Source organism: Excalfactoria chinensis, chromosome 2 (genome assembly GCF_039878825.1).
Source record: "Excalfactoria chinensis isolate bCotChi1 chromosome 2, bCotChi1.hap2, whole genome shotgun sequence".
Lineage (NCBI taxonomy): Eukaryota > Metazoa > Chordata > Aves > Galliformes > Phasianidae > Excalfactoria > Excalfactoria chinensis.
In genome coordinates, this window is record NC_092826.1 from 89,495,595 (window position 1) to 89,513,736 (window position 18,142).

Sequence of the window (18,142 nt, forward strand, 5' to 3'; positions counted from 1 at the left end):
TTTTTGTGTAAAATAATAATCTATTGAGGGTTTTTTCCTCTTTTGAGAACAAACTGTATTTACATAAATAGTATGCAGTAGAATAGTTAAAAAACCTCTGATGATCATAAGCTACTAAAACAACAGTAAATTCAACCCAGAAACTAAAGGAAACTCAAGATTGATCAATGAAGGACACTGTACCAGAAAAGAATAAACTAGCTTCTGATTTGGCAGGCCAACTTATCACAAATATGTTACATGCTTAACTCATTTTGCTAAGAGAAGTAGTTAATTTTTCTAAAGTCTCTTTGAAGGACTTGATCAAATAAGCTCCCAGTTCATCATTTGTCTCCTGAACAGCTGCATCGTAACTGCCAAAGAGTGGAGTTGAAGCTTTCACATCCTCCCGATTTGCTTGGAGTAAAATGAATTTAAGCTCCTCTGCTATACTGTCATATTTTTGATGATCAAATTTGCAGAGACTGGCATCATCAATTGGGTAGGTGATATCAAGAGGATAACAGTCCTTTGGAACTGGAAACTCCACATTTTTCAGCTCTGGCAGCTCACAGAGAAATGTGAAAAGGTGTTTTAGTGCTTGGGATGACAATGGATTTCCAAGAAACTTAAACTCCTGCAGTTTCTGACAAGAGCTTAATGCTACAATCAACATGTTGATATGAGTGTCCTGGATGTTACAGTCCTCCAAGATAAGATTCCTAAGAACTGGAGAGGAATGGCTAAGAAGCTTAAAGAATGTTGATGGATAAAGTTCAGGAATATTGTGCCCACTCAGGTCCAGTGCTTCCAAGTGATAAGAATGGATGCTATTGGCCAAATAGACCATATCAGCATGGTTCAACGAACAGTTAGAAACATCCAGCATCTTCAGTGGAGTTTTTAGTGGGCTGTAGAATTAAAAAGAAAGGGTTTTATGCCATGAAACATTGAAAAACTATTTTCATAAAATTTCACACTTCTGTCCATGTTATAAGTGCAGTCATCAGCCACAATCATTATTTTTTTTAATCTCCTTTTAGACATGAAGATCATGCCAACAATGACAAATATAGTCTGCTCCCCAAGCCTTTCATAACTCTAAATGTTTTGGTTTAAAGGGAATTAATTTTGTAATAATCTATGTGTATGTTTTGTAAACATTTATATGTTGTCAGATTCCATTACTTGCTGAATTAATAATAGATCAGTACTACAATAAAAACATCAATGACTTCTTTCACGATGCTGTTATAATTCAAGAGACTTTAATCATGTCCATTAAGGAAGGATTCATTCCAAGAGGAAATCCAATCAGTGTTCTAACATACCAGTATTTATTTCTAGTTTTCTTTTTGCTTTATGTTTTTAGGTACCCAAGAGTTTTACATGTTATTTTGTTCTGAAGTTTCAAATAGAAATTCTGATGAAGAAGGTGGTTGGAAAAAGTGTACCTGAGATTATGTGCAAACATTTTAGTTGAATATAAAATAATCTTAACCAATGAAAATCAAAAAGTTCCCTTTCAGATGTAGAGAACCTCAGCTAGAATTCTTCCATGTATCTCAACTGGATAAAGATTAGAAACTCATTAACTTATGCATGTCGCTTTAAAACTAATGCATCCTATTTATTTCTGTTCAAACTACAACTGCTACAAAGAGGACAATAATGCTATTTCATAGAGCAAATTCTCAGCTACAAAAAAAATATTTAATCAACATAGTCTCCACCACTATCTATGTATTTTCAGCAGTAATGAGCAACAGCCTGCATGCTGTGACCATAAAAATCTGCATAGATGTCTGGAAAATGGCTTGTTTTTCACATTGCTGTTGCCACTGCTGAAACATTTAAATGAAGTGCCTTCTTTGTACGGGAGGAATTTTAGACCAAGGGGATTTGTTTCAAAACTCTTTTCTACCTTTTTTTCCCCCGATGCTCTGGAAAGAGGAAACTCAACTTCATTTTCAGTTCCAATATGAACACAGATCACTGGTAGCTTGTTATATATTTAAGAACAGACATTATTTTATGTAAATAATTATGAATATTCATAGGTCAGCTTAATTTGCAGTAGAGACATACGTCAGATCTCTCCTGCCCTGAGACCAGAAAACACAATGAACAACTGAAATCAAAGTCTCAAATCAGTTTAATATACCTCTAGTTATTTAAAAATAAATTATCTGTGAAATCTGTATTTACTGTCCAATTTTAGCGGAAAAACATTCACTAGAAATTCTGAAAAATAAAACAATTTGAGTATGACTTAGAACTTGCACCAAAGGCCAGCCCAAGCTGACTGAGATATAAGCTCAAGATTGTGACAAACATAGGTGTATCTCTACCTTGTGTTAGTAGCCAAAAGCATATTCAAATCATACTTATAAGATGGGCTCTGGAACCTAACAGGAACAATCAGTTCTTCTAATTCCATTTGACAATATATTGACTTCTCCCCAGCAAATACTCTTTCCTAGTTTTCTGCTTCCCATACTCACACCACCTGAGATGAGATATTCTCACTTCACTTATTCTGTAATGTTCTCAAATTACTGATGGCACTAGTTGCTGTTCTTTACATTTTGATTGACAGTAAGATTGCCAAGTTACCTGAGCAGTTTCTGCATTCTTCCTGTGAGTATAGAAAATGCCAGACTGAGCTCAGTCAGTTGTGTCATTTCACCCATTTTTTCTCCAATGGTAGTAAACGTCAGTTCATCTGCAGCTGTGAACCTCCGCACATTAAATGTTCGAGCTGGCAAGGTCAAAGACATCAGTAGAGGGAAGTGAATACTTTTGAAGAGTATTTCCAAGTGTTCCATTTCCAAGCGAACATTGTGAACTACTTCCAGTTTGCGCAACGAAGAGGGGTCAGCAAGCTTTATGATATAGAAGAATTTCTGCAAAGCCAGGTTGTCAGCTCTAAATGCCACACAGCAGATCTTCAGAGGACAATAACGCTTCTGCAGCAGGGCCTGCACTACCAGCTCATAGTTGCGTTCTGTAACAAACAAGTCTATTAGCACATCAATACTGATTTCAAAGGTACATGGCTTGCACTGCATTTGTTGCAGGTGAACCAGCACTTCTAGACAAAGCTTTGAGATCAGCTTTGTCCTGGCCCACCTCCCCATTGTCTTCTTACATTCACAAAGCTGAACTTCAACGTCTTTTATACCTGTCAGGTCCACCACTTTCAGCCTTTTCACACAAGGAGAAGGATGATTCAGCACATAATCTCTCAGCCCTGTTAGACAGCTCTCCAAGCACACTGAGCATCTTCTATGGCTCAGATCTTCCTGATAGTCCACAGTAGTTCCCAGAAGTTTTCCTATGTTAAAGTCAGAAAGTGGCCAGGTCTCTACCAAGTCATGAATCACTTCCTTTTGCTCCAGTAAATAGCTGGCTTTAAAAAGAAGAGGAAAAAGATTATGGGCAACACTGCCAAGATTCTTCCTTGCAAACTCTGCATCTGACACGAACGCTTCAGCACTAAGAAACTGGAGAGACTTCATTGTTCCTTTGAACTTCTTGCTGTTACGGAGGGTGACTTCTGGGTTTAATTAAAGATCCTAGTTGCTTATCACTTTCTATTTTTAACTACAGCTGCTGTTTGCTACTGAGGGATGCCTTGTTGGGAATGTAGAATGAAGAATCACATGCTGATCCTCTGCTTTCTATTTTGGAGCTCTTACTCTGCGACTGCAGCAGATAGCTTCTATGAGACCTTTCTTTTGAGAGCATTAATTCATTTAAATGCTCATATTTATAACAAAACTAATAACTAAGCACAAACAAGCCATAATATTGAGATCAGAACAAGATATTTATGTGAGAAAATTTCTGTATCTTTCCTATGCTATGCATAATGCATTTGGGGTTCCAACTTACACAAAGTGATCTTTATTCCACTTCCTTTAATGAAATACGCTACATTAAGATGAATAAAAACTGCTGTTGCTGTTACTTTGAGCAGCAGATGGTCTTTCCCTTCCTATCATATGACAAATCATGGTTTCATTATGGTACAGAATGGGAAAATATTTGAAATCTATTACCTGTTGATGGTAGCAGAGATGAAGCTTCTTACTTTCAACCTGGCAGTTGACAGACAGGGTAAAGAAATACTGTCTTTTATGCTGCCTTTTGTTGGGCAACCAGTGAGAAAGAGAATGAGCATAGCTTGGAGTTACTTCAAACATTATAGCATACACTTTATATATACATATATTTGCCTTACATTTGATGTTTTGTGCTGTGTATTTTATTCCCTCCTCTTTTTTTTTTTTTTTTTTTTTTTCCTCTCTTCCCTAAGTCACTATCTTCTTTACCTTCTACCCCCTACAAACAATCTCTGCCTCTTCCACATTTTCACATTTTCCATCTCTTTAATGTTACCTATACAAACTAACTGAGATAATAAGCCTGGCTGGTGAAACTGTCTCTGTCTTGAGCTGTTGACAGCCAAAACCAGATTATTGACCTGAGCTCCATGCCTTGTCTCACCTTGCTGTTTGAAATGAAAGATTAAACTTCAATCAAGAAATGCATTAGGAATTTACAGTCACAGTAAGATGATAATAACAAATGTAATGCAGCAAAAAATTTATATTTTGTTTTGTTTTTAAATATGGAAAGATGATAGATAAAATCTCAAACTCTCTTCCACAGCAGACAAGCAATAGTGTTTTCATATTTAAAAAGTGCTACAAATATTTCATGTTTTACATCTATATATATATTGCACTGATACAGCAGTTTATCTTGGAGCTTTTGGAGCATAAGAATAAAGTAGGTAAGCAGATTAAAAATGTGTATTTATGTAAATAACTGTTTATTCGAATGTTGAAATACAGTAAAACTGTACTTGTGAATGATGCATGCCATTCATGCAATCTTCTTGTTAGACATGAACCAGGTACATGTTTCTGTTTTCATAATTTATAAAACTGTACAAAATACAGTAATATTGATACCATCATCTGTTAAACATGAACATAAGTTAAAAAAGATGAAAAATGCTTAAAGTGCATAAGTTCTATCTATTTAACCTTACACACTCTTTAGTAATTTAGTAATGCTACTCATATAATTAAAGGTAGAACTAAGTTAATACAAACAAAAGTACTACAAAAGTAAAATCAAAATTATACAGATTAATAAATGTATTCCATCCCTGAATATATCTTACTGTAAATATTGCATAAAATATACCTAGGAATTTTATTCTGCTATTCATAAAATATTCTGCAATGGATTTACTTTAAGAAAAAACCTGAATCCAAGAAGTGTGACACTGGTTTTCCACAGCAAAGCAGAAGGATTAGCCGGACAGACAACATAATCTGAAAAAAGGATTCATTGCCATGTGATTAACAGATGTCAAAAATATTTCACCTTTCTGCTTCACAGGAAGCAGAAACATTCAGGTTATGTGAAATGAAGCACTAAAGGACTAGAAAATGCCTCAGTTCTTTGCCTCAAAAACCTTAGTCGGAACCCGCTGCAAGACAGGACATAGTACAGGCTTCAGCTGCAAGAATGTACTTTCTTACTACTTCTTAAGTAAATATTAAATATAGCATTTATAAACTTTTGTTTTTTATATGATGTCTTGAATAAAGGAGGGTAAAGCAGAAAAGTGGAGTAGTGAATCAGTTTTTATGCTTATGAAAGCGTGGAGAAGCTGGGTAAGTATACACCAGTGAGCCTCACCTCCATCCCTGGAAAGATGACATAGCAACTTACCCTTGGCACCGCTGTATCAAGGACATGAGGGCCATTAGGGACAGTCAACTAGGCTTCATCAGGGGGACGCGTATGGAAAACTGTTGATCACAGTCCGAACTTCTGATTAACCAGCTGAGTCAAGTGATGGGTCAGCTGTGGGAGCACAGGTGAAGGTAATTCAGCTGTGCTCCCGAAAGGAGTACAGATCTCATTTAAGGGCTGACCACCACTAAGGCAGGAACTCTTTCTGGAGATTGCTTCTGTTTGGAGTTTTGCAGCATCCCTTGCCTTTGGTGAACATCTCTCCTTTTGTCAAGCCTCAACATTGGTGAGCATTTGTTGTTTATCTTCCTTTCTACGTAAACTCTGGTTATCCATCAACTTTACAATTGTACAATTACAACTGTACGCTGGGGAAAACTTGATAATGTCAACTTATATCACTATACTGATGATCTATTGTTAACATCCAACTCATTAGAGGCAGTGGGACAAGTAGAAAATTTGTTAACCACCTATCTGCAGGAAAGAGGAGGGGCTGTAAATCCTCAAAAGGTGCAAGGTCCAGGCCTATCTGTGAAATTCCTAGGGGTAGTTTGGTTAGGGAAACCAAAGTTCTACCCAGTGCTTTAATAGATAAGCTTCAGGTGTTTCCAGTCCCTAGTGCACCAAAGCAGCTGCAGAAATTTTTAGGTGTACTGGGGTACTGGTGCTCCTTTGTACCTCATTTAGCACAGCTGCTAAGACCACTATATAGAATCACAAAAATGGGGCAACCATGGGATTGGGGGAAAACAGAACGTGATGCTTTCCAATGGGCAAAACTAGCAGTTAAACAAGCCTGGGCACTGGGCATTTTTGATCCTACCCTCCCAGCTAAATTAGATGTTCACATTACTCAGGATGGTTTTGTCTGGGGCCTGTGGCAATGCTAGAGTTCTGTTTGGACCCGTATTGGATTCTGGCCTCAGGTTTGGCACAGAGCAGAAGAAAGATACAGTATGATTGAAAAACAGTTATTGGCTGCCTATTCAGCATTACAAGTGTTTAGAGCCAATAACCCAAATGGCAGAGATCTTAGTTAAGACCACTCTGCTGATCCAGGGGTGGGTAAGGGATTTGCCCCACCTTCCTAAGACAGGGCAGCCCAAACACAAATGGTGGCACAATGGGTTCCCTATCTCAGAGAAGTAATCGATCTTTATCACCACTGAAAGAAGAATTGCAGATTATCCTAGGCCCAGTGACTTATCATAGTGATGTACCAAAAGAAACGTTGGTTGCTCAGTCAGAGAAGATTCCCTTTCAGGAAGGAAAATATTCTATTCTTGAAGATGTGTGGTACACGGATGGGTCCAGCAAGGGCAATCTGAGCAAATGGAGAGAAATAGCATATCACCCCTCTACCGAGACAATCTGGTTTGATGAGGGGGATGGTCAGAGCAGCCAATGGATATCTTGTGATAGTATCCTGAACATCTGCACAGATAGTTGGGCTGTGTACTGGGGACTTGCTCTTTGGATTGCACAGTGGGCAACCAGGAGTGGACTATCCATGCCTGACCAATCTGGGGTAAAGACATGTGGTTAGACATATAGAATACAGTTAAACACAGGACTGTAGGTGTCTACCATGTCTCTGGTCACCAACTCCTACAGTCACCAGGAAATGAAGCCAACACACTGGCCTGAGTTTGATGGATTGAGAGTTCACAGTCCAAGAACATTGCCTGTTGGTTACACCAGAAACTATGGCATGTTGGACAAAAGATAATGTGGGCAGTTGCTAAAGCATGGGGGCTGCTCATACAACTATCTGACATCACCCAGGCATGCTGAGACTGTGATGCTCGCTCTAAGATGAGATCAAGATTGTTGCCCAAAACAACAGCCCACATTGCTAGAGGATACAGTCCTCTCCAGTGATGGCAGGTTGATTACACTGAGCCCCTCCCTTGGTCTGAGGAGCAAGATATGTCCTGGCCTGCATTGATGCTGTAAGTGGGCTATCTGCAGGCCTATCCAGTACCAAAGGCAAATCAGGCATACACTATCAAGGCACTTACTAAACTGATATCTGCCTATGGGACACCTCAAGTTACCCAAGTGACTAAGGGACTCATTTTACTGGTGCAACAATACAGCAATGAGCAGAAGAAAACATCATTGAATGGCAATTCCACCTGCCATATAACCCAACCGGGGCAGGCCTCATTGAAAGTTATAATGGTTTTCTCAAGTCTGTCTGAAGACAGACTCCCAGTCCCTGCAGGGGTAGACAAAGAGACTCTATGAAACCCTGCGGGACCTGAATGAAAGACCTCGAGATTGCAGACCTAGTGTCCTGAAAATGCTACAGACAATATGGGCCTCTCCACTTAGGAGCCAAATTACAGGCACTGATAATCAGATAAGACCCCAGATTGGTAATGAAAATAATCTTCTGCTCCCTGCCCCTGAGAATTTAGAACCAGGCACCTGTAGGATAAGGTGGCCTTGGAAGGTGCAGGTAGGACCCAAGTGGCTTGGCCCACTTGCACCTTGGGGGAGATTGTTGGAAATGGGAGGGTCGGTAGTCCCTCTAGTGATAGGTACATGGCCTATGGATATTGTGGTCAACACTCCAATCTTTATTGCTAAAGGGACCCCCATCATGTCCCTATGGTAGATCAAGATGCCTCCTTTGGTGCCAGATATAGTTATGCAGCTGCAGATATCGGGCCAAAGGGTATGGAATAGGCGACCGAGGCATGCCCTCTTACAAGCTTTCTATCCTACCCAGGATAGAAATACGGCCTGTATCTTACCCTGGAGGGCAGACCTTCCCCTCGTAGTGTCTTTGAAACACCTGTATTACTCCCCCTGAGTCTTTGAGCTTCCAGGACAAACAGAAGGAACAAGATACCTAATGAAAATCCACATGGGACTGATGAAACATGTATGTTTGTCTCCAGTAACACCAATCAAGCACTGGCCCATGGAAGACTGTGAACTTTCATCAATCATTGCTCAAATTGTGTCAACATACATCACAGCAAGAAATTGTATAAGTGTTGCAATGTGTTGGAATTCTGTAATAAGGAAAAGCTCACCTAATCATTGGTTCATTCTGTGAAGGAGTAGTGTGTGTGGGGAAACTGTTGATCACAGCCTAAACCTCTGATTAACCAGCAAAGGCAAGTGACAGGTCAGCTGCAGGAGCACAGGTGAAGGTAATTCAGCTGTTCTCCCAGAAGGGGTGGAGATTGGCTCCACATCTATTAGATCTCATTTAAGGGCTGACAACCACTAGGCAGGAACTCCTTCTGGAGGTTGCTTCTGTGTGGAGTTTTGCACTGAGACTTGGCATTGGTGAACATATATCCTTACCTTGAGTCTCAACAATGGTGAGCATTTATTGTTTATCTTCTTTTCTACATAACCTATGGTTATCCACCAACTTTACAATTGTACAATTACAACTGCTTGGCCAACCTGATAGCATTTTAAGCAGACATAACCAGGAGGACAGATGATGGTAGAGCAGTGGATGCAGTCTGTCTCAATTTTAGTAAAGCATTTGACAGCATCTCCCACAGCATCCTTGCATCTAAACTGAAGAAATGTGGTCTGAATGACCGGGCTGTGAGGTGGACTGTGAACTGCTGGAAGGAAAAAAGCCAGAGAGCTGTGGTCAGCGGGACAGAGTCTAGTTGGAGGCCTGTATCTACTTGAGTTCCTGAAGCGTCAGTACTGAGATCAGTACAATTCAATATATTCATCAGTAACTTGGATGAAGGAATAGAGTTCACAGTCTGCAAGTTTGCTGATGTCACAAAACTGGCAGGAGTGGCGGATACACCAGAAGACCATGCTGTCATCCAGCAAGATCTAGACAGGCAATAGCTATTCAGGAAGTCATGTTGCAAAGAAGTAAAGTTTATATATGAACAGCTGGTTAAAAGAAAGAGAAAAGAATGAGGAATATACGGTCAGTCTCTGTACTAGAGTTAGGACACCACCACATTGTCCATCTAGTCCAGGGAGTGCATTTAGGTTTGTGGATTATACGAGTGTTGTTGTTGCTACTGCTATTTTAGTATTGGCAAGGGAAGTTTGTGAAGAGTTACAAAGGGGACACCTAAGTGTGAATGAATGGAAAATAAAATGGTGGATGAAATTCATTCCTATTATTTGTAATAAATTTATTGGCAGAGGGAAGAGAAAAGCCAATTGCATAAAAAGTTACATCTCAAGAGTAACTTATTAGGCTTACGAGTGTTCTGTGAAAACTTCATCTCGACTGCAGTCACAAAAGTAAAGCTGGTGTTAACAGGAGGCATACAGGGAACACTGCTGAATTGCTAGAGAACTCCTGAGATTATTTGCATCTGTACAATTATGATGACTCTATCTCCACCAAAGACTTAATATAATGTATTAGAACAGAAGGAATTCTGAAGAAGGAAGGCTAAAAAGGTGACTGGCGGTATTAGAATGGCTGTTGTAGAAGAAAAGACCAAGAAAGTTCATACTTTCTTGCTGCAGAGAAAGCAAACAATTGGAAGAGTTTTCTGAAAGCACAAAGAACATAAAGAAAAGTGATGGTGAACAAGCAATCCCTTGTTTAATACTAGAAATTGGAGGCATCAAAGAATATTAGCAGAGTTGAAGTTTGAAACAGAAAAGAGGGCACTTCTGTATGAAAGGCCTGACTGAGCAGTGGACCTCCCTGTGGCTGGATACTGTGGATGTCAGACATTTATTTACCTGTGCTCTCAGCCAAAGAAAAACCCTTTGTTCTCTCTAGCACAGTTCTTGAGTCCCTGGGGCCTCAGTGCATGCTGCTTCTCTAATGCTACTCTTGCAAGAGAATATTCTCGTGCTTCTTTAATCTTATGAATATGGAGCCTAAAAGCGTGCAGCTAAGAAGTTTGAGTAGCAGAGTCAGGAGGAAAAAATGAGCTGCTTAACACAGTGATGGCCAGAAGTACAAGAACACACAGCCCAGCTAACTTAGTGAACAAGTAAGAACTGCAACAGCAGAATTGTAGTCTTCTGTTTCAAGTGTCAAGGAATGCAAACAGTTGGCAGAGCCGAGAAAAGTAGACAGATCTTCTGCCTGGAAAACATTTTAACCAGCGGGAAAAATCCAGCGGACAGTGAGGTCCTGTTAACACTGTGTAATTCTTAAGGCTACAAATGACCACCAGGAACTCGCAAAATCTCAAGACCCATCAAGGGTGAGTTAACTGACCATTTATATTTAGAGATTTAAAACTAATGGAATGCAGGGGCAAATGCTTTGCTCTGCCTTCTTTTATCCAGCAGTGCTAAAATATGCAGCACTGGTCAGAAATCCACACTGAAGTATCCACACAAAATTAATGGCTCTTTCAGCTGCATTTCATGTAGATCATCTGCTTGAATGGCATCACATTTGGGAGCAGGAGAGATGTTACTTCCTTTTTCATTGTGTTTCCTGGCACCAGAGAAAGTACCGTGCTCCTGTTTCTCAGGGAACGCAGTAACTTCAGGCAGTACCACAGAGTGACAGCACTGGGGTGATGAACAGCATGAAGGGGTGTCCATCCATACACACAGTGCATACAGTAGGAACTTTTAGGCTGTGGTCTGACGGAAAGTTTACGTGGAGTCAAATTTCAGAGTTGGAGCACTGAATTGCAGTGAGTCACACAGAGAGCCTGAGAGCTGCCTTTGTTCCACTTGTGTCTGAACGTTGGAGGAGAAACAGCAGGCTCCAGTTTTCGTTAACTTATTTTCAGAAGTACAAAATTCATGTTCACCAAACTTCTTCCCTGCTTGAGGTCTTTCAACTGACTTTCAAAAAATGCTGTCATGGTAAGAACTCTCACTTCTGTGTTCCTTTTTTTATCCCTCATGCTTCTCTATTACGCTCTTTTGTCTCATTCTTTTCCTACCCTCCTCCCTTTTTTATTTATTTTTTGTTTCTGCTCACCTGCTCCAGTCATTCCTGGTGGACCTGGGACGTGCTACTACTGTTCTTAGGCTTGTCAGTCCATGCTTGTTCAGCAGCTCAGGTCATAGAAGGTAAGACTTCTCCAAATCACATCAATGAATTGAGAGTAAGAGTTAACGTTAAAGTAAGCTTTCTCAATATAGATAGAGACTCTAAACTGTAGTTCTTCATTTTCTCTGCTGCTTATTGTTCTTAGTTTTGCATAGGAAAGCTATGTTAGGGCACATTTGAGACTTCCAGCATGACATGAACAAGGACAGATCCTGCCTGGCCTGTCTGGTGGCCTTCTATGATGGAGTGATGGCATCAGTGGACTGGGGAAGGGTCACATATGTCATTTACCTGGAGTTCTGCAAAGCCTTTGACACAGTCTTTCACTATATCCTTCTGTCTAAATTGGAGTGGTATGAATTTTAAGGATGGACTGTTCTTTGAATTAAGAATTGATTGACTTTTTGCAGCCAAAGGGTTGTGATTAATTTTTCTGTGTTAAGGTGGAGCCAGGTCATAAGCAGTGTCTCTAGGGCTAAGTCTTGGAACCAGTTCTTTTCAACATCTTCATCAATGACACAAATGATTGCATTGAGTGCACCCGTATCAAGTTTGCAGATTGCACCAAGCTGAGCAGTGCAGTGGATACATTAGAGGGAAGGGAAGCCATCCAGAGGGACCTGGACAAGCTGGAGAAATAGGCCCATGTGAACCTAATGAGACTTAACAAGGCCATGTGCTGGGTGCTGCACTTGGCCCTGGGCAATCCCAGGTGTTTATACAGACTGGGCAAAGAACACCTTGACAGTAGTCCTGAAGAAGAAGGACTTGGGTGTCCTAGTGGATGATAAGCTGGACATGTGCCAGCAGTGTGTGCCTGAAGCCTGGAAAGCCAACTATATCCTAGTCTGCATTAAAAAATGATGTCCAGCAGGGAGAGGGTGGTGATTGTCCCTTTCTCCTCAGCTCTTGTGAGGCCCCATCTGGTGTACTGTGTCCAGACCTGGGGCTCCAGTTCAAGAAAGATATAGCACTCTTGGAGCGAGTCTAGAGAAGGCCACTAAGATGATTAGAGTGCTGGAGCACTTCTCCTATGAAGAAAGGTCGAGGGAACTGTGCTTGATTATCTTGGAGAAGAGAAGGCTCCAGGGAGACCTCATTATGGCCTTCCAATAGTTGAAGAGAGCGTGTATAAACTGGAGGGGGACTGATTGTTTACCAGGGTGGATAGCAATACGATAGGGATAATAGTTATGACAGTGTATTTTCATATATATTTATATGTGTGCCTCCGGTGGCGCAGCGGTAGAATTCCCGTCTGCAACACCAGGGGGCCTGGGTTCGAATCCCCCCCTGTGGAGCAGGGGGTAGAAGTGCCGCTCTGCTACACAGAGGGCTCGAATCCCGGGAGTTGGACTCGATGATCTCTAAGGTCCCTTCCAACTCGCACAATACTATGATACTATGATATGATGATGATATATAAGTGAGGCACAAAGGATTGCTCATCATGTAAATTCATGCTCATGGAATCCTGCAGACATCGGGCACTATCAAGATCATGCTGCCACTGAAGCCCTTGAGATAGAAGGGATATTTATTATGGGTTAAATAGGCCTGTACCTTACTTTAAAGGTAATTAAGCTTTAAGACCTAATTGCTCTGACTAACACTCATTTAGTCACATGCCCCCTTTAAGTTCCAGTTTGCTTCAGCATTACAATTTATTGTAAAATGATAATGGGTTGTTAAAATCAGTTTTCTGTGCCCTTTCTTCATAGCTAAAAGATACTCAGATTCTGCTTTTTTTTTTTTTTTTTTTTTTTTTGATTGCATATTCTACCAGATAGTATCTTTTTTTATTTTTTCTCTTTTGTGTAACTAACTACATTATGCTAAGTTATTTTTCACTTGCATTTAAACACTATTTGAATGGCAAAAGTAGCTCTACAGAAAGAAATGCCCTGTTTTAAGTTCAGATTTCTAGGAGGAGCTGGTGTAACAGAGAACAAACCTTGCAGTTGTCTTTCTGTTGACAGCTTGAAGCATGTGTTTAGAAGATAATGTCCACATCACATTAAGGGATTTTAACAGAATTGCTCTTCCAGGTATTCATACTCTCATGTTTTTATTTCTTCACTGTCTGGACATTCTTTCATAAAATCTTCAGCCCTGATAGGACATAAAGCTCAGTGTTGTCAACCAGGCTTGTTTTAGCAGGGTGATAGGTTGCCTCAAAATCTTTTCCAAACTGCAGTCAGCATTGAGATGATTTCTTCCTGTAATGCTGTGTCAAATGTTTCAACAAAAGTCATGAAAAACTTCTTAACTATCAGATATTTCCCATAAGTAATTACTGACTTACTCCATAACAGAATTTTATTAAATACAAAATAGAGAAATAAGCATTCATGAAACTCAGTGCTTTTGGTGTTACAAAAGAGATTTCAAGGATAGGTCTCTTTCCAATGGCCCTTGCTGTCAGCATCACAATTGAGTCTTTTCAATTACTTCAGTCATAGTACAAACTTGCTTTGTCATCTCCCACAAAGGTAAGGTACAGATTTATTTTAAAAGGAAACACTTTGATGGCTTTTCCCATTACAGCTTTGTCCATGTTCAAGGCATTACTTTCCACTGATCAGCTGATCTGAATTGCATAGAAATCATCATAGTATCATCATCATAGTATCATAGTATCATGCGAGTTGGAAGGGACCTTAGAGATCATCGAGTCCAACTCCCGGGATTCGAGCCCTCTAGTGTAGCAGAGCGGCAGTTCTGCCACTTGCACCACAGCAGGGATTTGAATCCGAGCCCTCTGGTGTTAGACATTTCCCTGGGTAATATTCATTTCAGAATTTGTATGAAAACCATTACTGAGAGGTAGTGATACATCTTGAATATTACACAAAAGATCTTATGCTGATAACTGCGGTGTATGAATACCAACAAACCACTTAACTAAACCTCAAAAAATTCTGTGGTGTTGTTAGTAAGGTAAATAAGAGAGTTTATTTGGCCCAGATCCATACATGCCAAATGAGTGCAATCTTTTCTTAAATCTCTTCAATGAATAAGAAACATAGGCAATTTATTGTGAGGACAAAGTCTGGTGGGATGTGTCACAATCAGATGTGCAGGGACACTGAAAAGCTGCAAGACTGGCAAGTCAGATGGCATCAGAGGTTTCAGAAAATGATCCAAAAAATGCCAAACATTTCCCATCATGTGTACACACTATCAGTTGGAGGAGACCTGGAGAATATCAAGTTCAACAAAGGTATAAAGAAGTATCCCATATGATTACAACTTGGAAGAATCTACTTGGATAGAGGGAAGAAAATAAAAACACCACATTGTTAGTTATTAGTAGTCATCAGTAGAATCTGGATTTAAAAATAATAATCTTTAAAATAATCTGGATGTATTTCTAAAAATTATTTGTAACATTAAATTAATGGTCACCTTTACTATTAAGTGGGCATTGTAACACAGGTCACTAGAAGATATATAGCTACTGCTTTAGTTTCAATCAACAGGAATAAAGGTTTGTTTGCATATGCTTCTTCAGCAGATCAGAAAAATAAAACAAACAACAATAAAAAAAAGCACAAAAAACAAATTAGGCAGCTAAAGCAATGATGACATCTAGCGGTGAAAATAGGCGTGATCATTTTCAAGATGTGGCAAGTTAAAATTTTTAGACTCAGAGTGGATATGATGCTGACAATGTGACAAGGAATAAAAAAAATGAATATTACCATCGGGTAACTTAATGGAAATATTAGTCCAACGGGTTTCAGTATCTTAAATCTTTTGGAAGTATTTCACTTAGGAAAATAAGAATACATAAATGCTGATCAACAGTTTATTTTCTGAAAGGTATGGAATCTCACGATAGGTTTGTGTTCAAAGAGACCTCTGGAGGTCATCTGGTCCAATCCCCTGCTCAAATAGAACCACCTAAAACCACTTGCCAAGGATCATGTCCAGGCAGCTTTTGTGTATCTGCAAGGAGAGACACTCCACAACCTCTCAGGCCTGCCTGTACCAGTGTTCAGTCACCCACACAATAAAGAAGTGCTTCATCATATTCAGACAAAATGTATTACTTCTAGTACTACCTCTGGGCATCACAGAGATCTCCATCTTCTGTGCATCTTTCCTTCAGGTATTTAAAGACATCACCCCTAAATTTTGTCTTCCCAAGAAGATTGGTCACAGTTCTCAGTCTTTCACCATAGGAGAGATGCTCCAAACTCTTCATCATCATTGCAGCCCTTCATTTGACTCTTTCCTGTATGTCCATATTTCTTATACAGGGGAGCCCAGAACAGAACACACTACTCCAGGTGTGAACTCACCTACTGAATAAAGGGGAAGGACTACTTCCCTAAACTTGCTGGCAAGCACTTTGCCTAATGTAGCCCAGAATATCCTTGCCATCTTCTCTGTAGAAAGTACAAACTGCTGGCTCATGTTCAACTTGGTGTCCACCAAGATTCCCAGATCCTTTTCTACCAGATTGCTTTAAAGTCATAGAATAGAATCATGGAATCACCAAGGCTGGAAAAGACGTAAAAGATCATCCAGTTCAACCATTCATCTATTACCAATAGCTTCCACTAAACCATGTCCCTCAACACAACATCCAGTCTTTCCTTGAACACAACCAGGGTTGGTGACTCCACCACCATTCCAGTGGGCAGTCCATTCCGGTGCCTGACCACCCTTTCTGAGAAGTAATACTTCCTGATGTCCAGCTTGAATCTCCCCTGCCACAGCTAGAAACCATTTCCTCTGGTCCTGTCACTAATGACACGAGAGACGAGGCCAACCCCCAGCTCACTACAACCTTCCTTTAGGAAGCTATAGAAGGCAATGAATCACAGAATTGTAGGGGTTGAAAGGGACCTCTAGAGATCATCGAGTCCAACCCCCCTGCCAAAGCAGGCTCCCTACACCACATCACACAGGTAATCATCCAGGTGGGTCTTGAATATCTCCAGAGAAGGAGACTCTACCACCTCCCTGGGCAGCCTGTTCCAGTGCTCCGTCACCCTCACTGTAAAGAAGTTCTTGCGCACATTCGTGGGGAACTTCCTATGCTGAAGTTTAAGCCCATTACCCCTAGTCCTGTCCCCACACACTACTGAAAAGATGAGGTCACCCCTGAGCCTCCTCTTCTCCAGACCAAACAATTCCAGCACCCTCAGTTTCACCACATAAGACTTGTGCTCCAGACCCCTCACCATCTTTGTTGCCCTCCTTTGAACATGTTCCAGGGCCTCGATGTCTTTCTTGCAGTGAGGGGCCCAAAACTGGACGCAGTACTCGAGGTGCGGCCTCACCAGTGCTGAGTACAGGGAACAATCACCTCTCTGCTCCTGCTGGCAACACTGTTTCTGATGCAAGCCAGGATGCCATTGGCCTTCTTGGCCACCTGGGCACACTGTCAGCTCATGTTCAACCGAGCATCAATCGGAACCCCCCAAGTCCATTTCCTCTACGAAGTCTTCCAACCACTCCACCCCAAACCTGTAGCATCACCCCAGGTTGTTGTAGCTGAAGTGCAGGACTCAGCATGACAATAATATCAGCTATTCCAGCTGATAATCAGCTTTCCAGCTGATTAGCCTACAGCATACACTGGTGCATGAATTGTTTCTCTCCAGATACAGTACTTTTCACTTTATGTTGAATTTCATGAGGTTATTGTCAACCTGTCACTCTAGTCTGCCTCTGAATGGCAGCAGGGCCCTCTGATCAATCAGTAAGCTTTATCTCATTTTCAATCTTGTTTCAAACTTTGCCCCATTATCTAAATCAACAGTGAAGGAATTAAACAAAAGTGGACCCAGTATTTACCTCTGGGATACACTACCATTCACTAGCATCCAACTAATCTTTGCATCACTGATCACTGCATCTGAATCTGGTCATCCAGACAGTTTTTAACCATCATTGCTGTCTGCAACGGCCTGTCTGGGATGATAAAAGTTAACTATTTTCTTACTGCTTGAAGAGAAGATTTAAAACTCAAGAAGAATTTTGTTTCCATTTTCTTTATTTATGTAGCATATGATTTTTTTAAATGGAGTTTTCTGTATTATTTTTCTAAACAATATATTTTTTTCTATATATAACTATAGAACAGAAAGAACTAAGGTGTCATCAATACTACTCAGTGACTATGAATAAAATAAGAGGGCATTTGTTTATAAATTCAGCATCTTAAGGAAGGCTATAAGAAAAGAAAGAGGACAGACTCTTTAGCAGGGTTTATTGTGATAGGATGAGGGGAAATGGTTTCAGACTAGAAGAGTCAAGATTAGACTGGATATGAGTCGGAAGTTGTGTTTTTTTTTTACTATAAGAGTTATGAGGCACTGGAACAGGCTGTCCAGAGAGATGGTAGATCCTGCCCCTGGAGACACTCAAGGTGCCATCTCC

General features: G+C 40.4%; 1 protein-coding gene across 1 annotated transcript; it reads right to left on the minus strand.

Annotated features, from left to right (window-relative positions):
- Nucleotides 1–244: 244 nt before the first annotated feature.
- LRRC14B (leucine rich repeat containing 14B) lies at nucleotides 245–3,500 on the minus strand. The gene is made up of 2 exons (XM_072330048.1): nucleotides 2,596–3,500; nucleotides 245–890 (listed from the first exon to the last, which is right to left on the minus strand). Exons 1-2 carry the CDS (start codon nucleotides 3,498–3,500, stop codon nucleotides 245–247), a joined length of 1,551 nt encoding a protein of 516 aa, XP_072186149.1.
- Between the last annotated feature and the right edge of the window lie 14,642 nt (nucleotides 3,501–18,142).

Bases quoted from the DNA above. Each gene is read 5' to 3' on its own strand.
- LRRC14B (XM_072330048.1), bottom strand. From the start codon at position 3,500: ATGAAGTCTCTCCAGTTTCTTAGTGCTGAAGCGTTCGTGTCAGATGCA. The intron at 891-2,595 runs GTAACTTGGCAA...TTAATTCTACAG, and splicing joins AGAATGCAGAAACTGCTCAG to CCCACTAAAAACTCCACTGA.